This window comes from Schistocerca nitens, chromosome 1 (assembly GCF_023898315.1).
Source record: "Schistocerca nitens isolate TAMUIC-IGC-003100 chromosome 1, iqSchNite1.1, whole genome shotgun sequence".
NCBI classification, from domain to species: domain Eukaryota; kingdom Metazoa; phylum Arthropoda; class Insecta; order Orthoptera; family Acrididae; genus Schistocerca; species Schistocerca nitens.
Window position 1 is genome coordinate 954,102,202 of NC_064614.1, and position 8,440 is coordinate 954,110,641.

At 32.6% G+C, this 8,440-nt stretch overlaps 1 protein-coding gene across 1 annotated transcript in view; it reads left to right on the forward strand.

Moving 5' to 3' along the window:
* LOC126194710 (mitochondrial folate transporter/carrier) overlaps positions 1 to 8,206 on the forward strand; it is a 62,199-nt gene extending 53,993 nt beyond the window's left edge. Inside the window, exon 6 of the mRNA XM_049932951.1 lies at positions 5,668 to 8,206. Within this exon, the coding sequence (XP_049788908.1) occupies positions 5,668 to 5,809 (142 nt within the window). The 3' untranslated portion in view covers positions 5,810 to 8,206. The remainder of the gene's footprint in view (positions 1 to 5,667) is intronic.
* Positions 8,207 to 8,440: the final 234 nt, after the last annotated feature.

Genomic DNA, 8,440 nt, shown 5'->3' on the forward strand with positions numbered 1-8,440 from the left:
TATTTATTTGAAAGTTCACTGTTTTATTTAAATGATGTTCACTGGAAACTGAAGATTTTTTTTTTTTTTTTTTGCAAAATTACACTTAAAACAGTGTATTTTGTACCACTTGCTTTCTGTTCACTTCTGGGAAATAATTGTACAGTTTTTTCATTTCTGTTTTTCATGAACTTTTTTTCTGACAGTGGATCTCATTTCAAGGAGAATCAGATATTGGTATAGTAAAATGAATTTTGCCCTGTGTGTTCCTCTACCAGGTAAAGGCATTTCTGTGCCTTGAGGTGCATAACAAAAAAGTCAAATGCATCATAGCGCATTCGTAATGAAAATACTTGTTCTAATGAAACAAGCCTTTCTTTCCACTCCAAAAATCCCTAGCTATGTATTGGTAATCAACAAACTGGATAATTGGGAGCTTGCTGCAAATGTTTCATACAGTGGGATTAAAGTTAAATGTGATAAATACAAAACATAAAAATCATTTGTAGAATTTAAAATTTGAAACTAGTGAACAAAGGCAGTGTGTTGCCCTTAAAGATGTATACTGTCAAAAGTAAAACTTAATATCAATTGGTTATTGATCTGATCATCACTGTAGAACTATTTCTGTTATTGTTAGAGGTGTAGGGAGCAAAATTTTATGTAATTATCATTTTTGAAAAACTTCAAATGAATACACACAAATGTGTGTAATCTTGATGTTTCTCATGGAAGATGAGAACTGTGCGTGAGATGATGTTGATTTTGATCAATAAAATGCACACAGTCCAATCAATGTTTATGCAATACATGACATCTGGATTCTGGAAGACTTCGTAAGTAACTCCCATGCCTGCCTGCTTCCATTTGCCTTGTCCTTATTTTTATCACCCTAAAAAGAGATGGAACATTTGTTCCCAGGACAAGTATTCAGCATTTTCTTTTGAGTCTGGATTTTTCAGATGTTAAATCTCTCCTGATGTTTGAATTGATGTGGACGCTTACTGATTACACACCAAAGGAAGGAATTTTGTTACACTTACATTGTGCTCATAATAATTGCATTAAGGTATTTAATTGGAACAACATACGCTCTAATGTATGGGTTTCATAATTCAGAGATGACTTTATATTGTTTCATAGTAATGAAGTGAAGTTTTGCATTATGATCAGAATGTGTAGTTCAGTTATGATTATTTGTCACAAGGTGGAACTCTTGAGTCTGCCAACAGATAAACTGGCCCATTATATAGTCGTGCAAATTGTCTTCATAGTATCAGAAAGTTTCACTTTTTAAATTTTGTTGTGACTCGAGTTCCTTTGTACAGGAAGCACGTATGTAATTGTATACTTAATTTTTCTCATTTTTAGCATTATGTATTAATTAGTTGTTTCTCATTTTTAGCATTATGTATTAATTAGTTGTAATCTAATAACAGTGTACATGAACTCTGAGCAAGTAAATCCCTGATCTGTTTTCATTAGCAGTGGGACTGAAATTTCAGTAGGTAATAATTCATCAGACCTTACCTTCATAGTGACATTGTGATAAGTCACATAACACAAATTTGTCTACAGACCTACATATGTTCTCTGTGAATACATGCTGCTTGGAGGTATGGGGATGGTGCATATTTATAAAAATAAAGCAAATAAAATTATTTAATGCATGTTTATAATGAGTTGCATCTTCACATCGTGTTGTAACTATATAGTATTGAACCATTCCTAGCTTGGTATTAATTTCTTTTGTTGCTTAGTTGTCAAATACCACTTCTTTGTTAATATTTATGAATCTGGAAAAAAATTATTTTGTTTGTAAATAAAAACCTTGCAGGTTCAAGGTTTGTATATAGTTTGAAGTAATTTCACCAGTTATTTTAAATGGATCTCTCAGTGCATTTCTAAAAAAGTTTGTGTGTGTGTGTGTGTGTGTGTGTGTGTGTGTGTGTGTGTGTGTGTGTGAGGGGGAGTAGCTTCTATTCCTCACTGAACTGCACATTTCCTAGTAAAATTTCTCGTGGATTGAGTGAAGGTGAATATTTTTGTTTATGATTTGGAGAATCTCATGTGCAGAATATTGTTTCAAAATGTGTCCATGAACTGTAAGTTTGATTTGTTAATTTAACAAGCTGGATCTGTACATATAACATTCAAAAGCAATACTTTTTGGTTCTAAAATTCTATGTACTTAAAATAGAATATCATTTTATTTCTTTAGAAACATTGTTTTGGAGAACATACTTTGATTCCTGTTAATTGTGATATATATGTAATATCTGAATATTTGCTGTTAAAGTTCTCCGTAATAAAATTTTATTTTTTTATTTCTTGTGTTTGACAATGCAGGGAATAATATCCTCATTGTAATAAATAGTGCTTACTGATGCCTAGAATATCACAATTGTCATTTTTATATGATACTTATTTCTGAAAAGTCCATAAAATGCTGTATATGTAAAGCAGCTAGTACTTTCATTACAACAATAAGATAACATACTGGCAGTAGATAAACTAACTGTGCTGATGATGGAAAATAAATTCTCTTTTCTAAATGAAAAGATTTTTCCAGTATCTTGTCTTTGGTGTTGGTGTGTTCTAAAATTTTTTGCAAAATAGAATTTTTACATCTCATAAGTGGAGTCAAGATACAGGTTATACTAGAGAAAATTGATATTTGGGTGAAAACTGTGTAAAATGCTGCTTCAGAAATGTATGTATGTGGTGGCAGTGATCATGAAGACAGACTTAAGTAGTCTAAAAAAATATCGTCTTTGGGGAACAAAAATTAAGTTGATCATTCCACTCCACATATTGTATGGGCTGCACCTTCCTTTCTATAGTTCACATATAAGCTGCTTAAGAGCATTTAGACTTCCAGCTAATGCAGCAGTTCTGACAAGCTCTTTAATACCAAATATAATTTTTGGTTTGTTTTTATTTGTGTAGTAATTTCATTTCTAATGGTGCAGCTGCACTCCATTCCTTAATATGGACAGTGCTTCGTTGTAGCATAGGGTACTGTTTATTTTCCTTGTTTTTGAAAGACTTCACACGTAAGGAAACAGCCATATCAACAAATCATGGTGTGTGTTATTAACATGAACACATTTTACATTTGTCATTTTGTTGAGTAAAGTAATCAACCATGATGAATGTGCGTTACCAGAAAATGAATGAGGATCTTACTTCCATAATATTTTTTCATCAAGTTGCTGACCTCATCTGGGTTTGAAACCATAAACTGTAGAATGATAGGCAGTCAACTATTTACTTCACTGGCAATTACCAGTAACAAGACTTTATAGTGTGGTCTTGTCTGAAATACACACATTGTGGTGTATGATGTTGCCAGAAAAAAGTTTTTCCATATTGACATATTGTTCTTTCAGAAAGTGTGCTTTGATTATATCAATGCCAATGGTCATAGTGTACCCATGAAAGAAGGCAAGAATAATAGTGACACAATTGGCATTTTTAATCAGAGGTTTGCATTTTCATGAAACAAATGAAATCGAAAATCTTCTGCATTTTTATTTATTTCTAAATAATTATAGCTCAGGTGCTAGTTCTTCAATGGTCATCTTCTAATTTTTTTTACAAATGGAAACACATACAGAACAGTGAACAGCAGTATGGATGGTTTGAAAATGTGAACAAAAAAAGAAACAGCTAGTGCTTGGGGTACTCATATATGGTGTAATAGTAGTTCACTTTTATAACGACATTGTTGGTATAGTAAATTGTGAAAATTGCAAAACTATATAAACAATCTTGTGGAAATGATCTGCATTAATATAAACTTGTCTTACCCACTTCAACTTCATGATCGTGATTGGATAGTTAAAAAAAGAAAATTAACTTGTGTTAGTTAGAATATCCATAACTATTAAGGGCCGGCTTTGAGTGTATTGGTTTATAATGTGATTATATTTAAAATTCATAGATAGCTCTCTGGATTTGTGCTGTTAAGTCTCTGGAATTTGTGCACCGAGAAAATTTGTAATTGTTGAGAGAGAGAGGGGGGTTTGTAAATACATAGCATTCCAGAACGTTGCTGACATTAACCCTCACTTACAAATGCACTTTTTGCACTCTACAGCTACCGCACGTACTAGTTGACAATACTGTAATTCAGCATTATTAGTAAACTGTAAATTGTGCCGTAAACATCATGAAGTATGTTTTGTGGTGTGCTATATTGAGCCTTCCCTACTGTACATTCTGCTCTTGCTTTACCAGTCCCCACTGCTTAGTTAGTTCACGGTACTGTTACCAATAATGATACTTCAGATGGTACGTTTCCAGTAGTTTAATTCACTCGATCAAAAAGTAATCAAAAATGTAATAATACCATGTCGTTAACATTTACTTGCCTGTGGTAATAGTTGCTAACTGTCATGGTTTAGAAAGAAATGAATCTCTTCTGGTTATAAAACCTTACCTTTGCAGACAAAAAGAAGAGGGAAAAACAGAGTAAAAGTATGAAAGTAGGGAAAATTGGTAAATGTCATCCTGAAAGATAGTGTTGAAAGTAACTGTAGTTCATCAATAATAAATCGTGTATTTTATAGTTTCAACAAGCATTACATTTCGAAGGTAGATTAAAATTTCAGACCAAAGGAGAATAAACATAACTGTTTGTAAAAAGACTGGAAAATAAATAAATTACACAGGAAGAACTCCACTGCCATCTTTATAATGACTGAAACATAATGAAAGGACATAAACATCATTATAATGGAAAATATTGAAAATTTTAGAAGTAAGAGGGGACAAAAGATTTTAGTTCCCAACATTGTTGCTGGCTTAGTCAGTTGATAATCAAATGCAGCATTCTAAAGTTTAGTGCATGCAGTACTCTGTGGTTTGGTCCTTTTCATCTTAATGGTGTAATGTGTTGCCTGAAAAAGGATGTCAAGGAGAGTGAATTGTTTTTATTATTTTCAAACATGACTTCATGGCCCTCATCAATACCTAATATTCAGTTAAAATACTTGTTTTACTGAATCAAAATAAAACAATGGCAAATATCTTATGAATATCTGGAGACAGTAGAAAGACTACATTTTATGGTCACACTTAAAAAAAAAACACAGTGCTGGGTCCAGTAAAAAAATACACTGTAGCTGTACTGTGTGTCTGGTAAGTATGTGAAATAAGTACAGCAGAACCCCCAGTGTTAAGGAAATTCACACAGTATCTTATCAGCAACCAAGAGGATGCCTTCAATCCAGCTAGTGTGTGTGTGTGTGTGTGTGTGTGTGTGTGTGTGTGTGTGTGTGTGTGTGTGTGTGTGTCGGCGCGTGCGCGCTTTATAGGGGATCGGAAGAACCAAAAAAAGTAAGCTTGTCATATGCTGCTCAAGTGCGGCATGATGTGGTATGTGTTAGATGAATACTGAATTTATCATCTGATATTTTAACATACTGTAGCCATCGAGAGGATGGCATAAGTAACAGCAGGTAGGATTTAGTGAGTGTTCATCCTTTAATTTTTGCATGTATTTAAATTATTTCGGGATAATACTTGAGCTAATGTAAATACAATTTTTTTTAAAATTTGTGTCATAGTGATGAAATCTATGCATTTGGCCATTATGATGTTAGTCTTCTGGGTTATTCTGCAGAATAGATAATACTGTTATATTTTAACATTGATAGTTATCTTTTCTGGGTTCCATTTCAGGTATGAGGGTGTACGGGGTTTTTACAAAGGGTTGAGTGTTAACTTGACTCGTGTAACACCAGCAACAATGATCACCTTCGTTGTATATGAGAATGTGTCGTATTTCTTGCTAAGCTTCAGACGTGAACCAACCAGCCTTTAAGAAAATTAGACAATGAATGACCCAGAAGAGTTACCAACATTCCTTGCAGTGAAATCTACAAACTATGAAATTGTTAAGCTTTAAAAGTTGTTCCACGGAGCATTTAAAATGTTCACTTTAATTTACGAAAACATCCTATGAATAAGCAGTTTAGTGGCTACTGAGAATGTAAATTTGATTGACAGGACACATTAATAAAATCTAGTAATGTGAGTTTTTAATAATATGGATTAATATTGCTATGGCTGTGATTGTGAACATTGTAATATGTTGAGATCAGTGTGAATTTGTTTCACAGAGATCAAATACAGTAATAAAATTTTGTAATTTCAAACTGTCATTCTTGTCATTTAGTTTCAGGTAATTAATACTACTAACATTGTATTGTAAAATCCAGATTCTGCCTGAGAATTACTTAGATTTTATCTCTTTGATTAAACAATAATGACATGATTCCTGTAATGACGAACTGTTAAGAGGGGATGCTGTCAAGTACTTAATTTATAAGAAACAATCTGTGTAGTCTGATTATATCACGATAATGTCATAATGTGTATCTGACTATATCATGATGATGTCATGTGTAAGGCAGTTTATATTTCGTGATGCCAGTGCATGTGTATTTCCTTGATTAGATCCTGCAAAAGAGTTAAAATTTTAGTAGAGAAAACCTTGACATTTGGCAGGAATTTCATAGGTGTTGTAGTGAATTAAATACACAGAAAAGAATCTAGCAGTGAGACTAATTGCAGTTTGATAAATGTGGTTTCAAAAGTTTGCTTCAGATGCACAAATTCTTCATACTATTAAAACTAATACCGGCAGAACTGAGTCAATACTGAAGAACAATACCTTTTTTAAGTCAATATGAAATGAAAGCTGAATTCAGTGTGACAAGAGTAAAATTTATCATCCTTTCAATTGGTCTACCTACATCAATGAGAAATATATATTTATTCTGTGTTGTTTATTATTCTGGCTTCTGAATGTTTGAATATTAGGTAAGAATCCATGCAAAATGGTTACCATGGTTTCTAATATTGTATCCAACTCTTTCTTAAAAAAACCTCTCTTCTAAAAATACGTACCTCAATAGTTTGCCTGAGCCCTGATTGGCATCAGTAGAGAAATGAGCCTCTGTACAGAAGCCACATTACTCAATACATTGTTAAAGTTTAAAAATTCATACCTGTTGTTTGTTTATATTCCAAAGATGTTTACTGCAAATATTTCAACAGTCGTCTAAACCCTTTATGAAGTGTTTGCCAATGTCACTTTTTTTTTTTTTTTTTTTTTTTTTTTTTTTTTAAATAGCTATTCCAGAGTTGAAATTACTGAATTTAAATGGTACCAAAACACCTTTTATACTCACTGACTTTTGAGGAGATCTGAATGCAATGACTGTCAAAGCCAGCATGGATAAAAGTTAAGTCAGTAGGGGGTGAATTGAAATTGTAAAATTTACCAATATTATCCAACATGTTATACCCAGTCGTGAAGCTCATACAGCAAAATCAGTAAATCACAGTGCCAAAACTGGAAATGGGCAATGGTAATAAACCCAGATTATACAGAGTTAGGTTGACATTGCCCTTGGCTTATAGTGACATGTTAATGTCGTGCTGTGAGTGCAGTCTCAATGCTGCTGATCAGCTGCACTGAGAATTTGACACTTTAGAAATCCTTGGTGAGCTCTACACGTTGCATCTGATTCCCAAACCTGCATCTTAGAAGCACCTGAAGTATTGTTTACATATTAATAGAAATTGTTAATTTCTCTCTCACCTCACCTTCTGAATTGATTACGTTGTGCTTTAATTTACAAATAAGTACAACACTTCTTACTTTCATTATACTGTAGTACATACCATATAAGTGGAGTGTTATTAAAATATTAGCTGATTGTAATTTTAAGGTACTGAGTGTGATGGTTCAGGATATTTGTGTTTTTATTTATTCTTTAGCCAAACAGTAATTTGTACAGTAGTTCAGCTAGTATAGAATAGTAGTTAAAAAACATTGGTATTGGGAATCTCATTTATATAACTGCTCACATTGTGTTCTGTTTTTGAGTAAAGTGTCTTTGTGTATTATAGAAATTCCTTGGGAGTAGTCTACCCAAAATTTTGTTCATTGTGTTGGAATTAGTCTTGCTATTAACATTTGAACAAGAATTGGGTTTTTAGTATTATAAATGTTTGGGGAAGAACACATTTCTGAGTAAAATTTGTCATGAGATATGATATAGAACTTGCCAGCATCTCCTTGTACTTGTTTGTCTAAATATTATTGTTGTATTTACTGACTTTTCTAGTCCATTGGAATCATTTTTAAACTGTAGTGCTTAATGTAGTAAATGTCCAAAAGGTTTCCACAAATAAATTATGTTGTATTTAATTTTGTGTGTAATTTATTTAATTTTACTGTTGTCCACGGTGTAAAATTTTCAAGTTTACTTCTATATTGTAAATTCCTTCACAGGAAACTAGTACATTATTTAAGAATGTACTGCTATTATACAAACTGAATGCAAACATTGGGTATGTAAAACTTGATAGTAACCTACTCAGATTCTGGTCTAAAATATTTTCAGCACTGGTGAAACAGGAATTTCATTCAGTATGATGACAG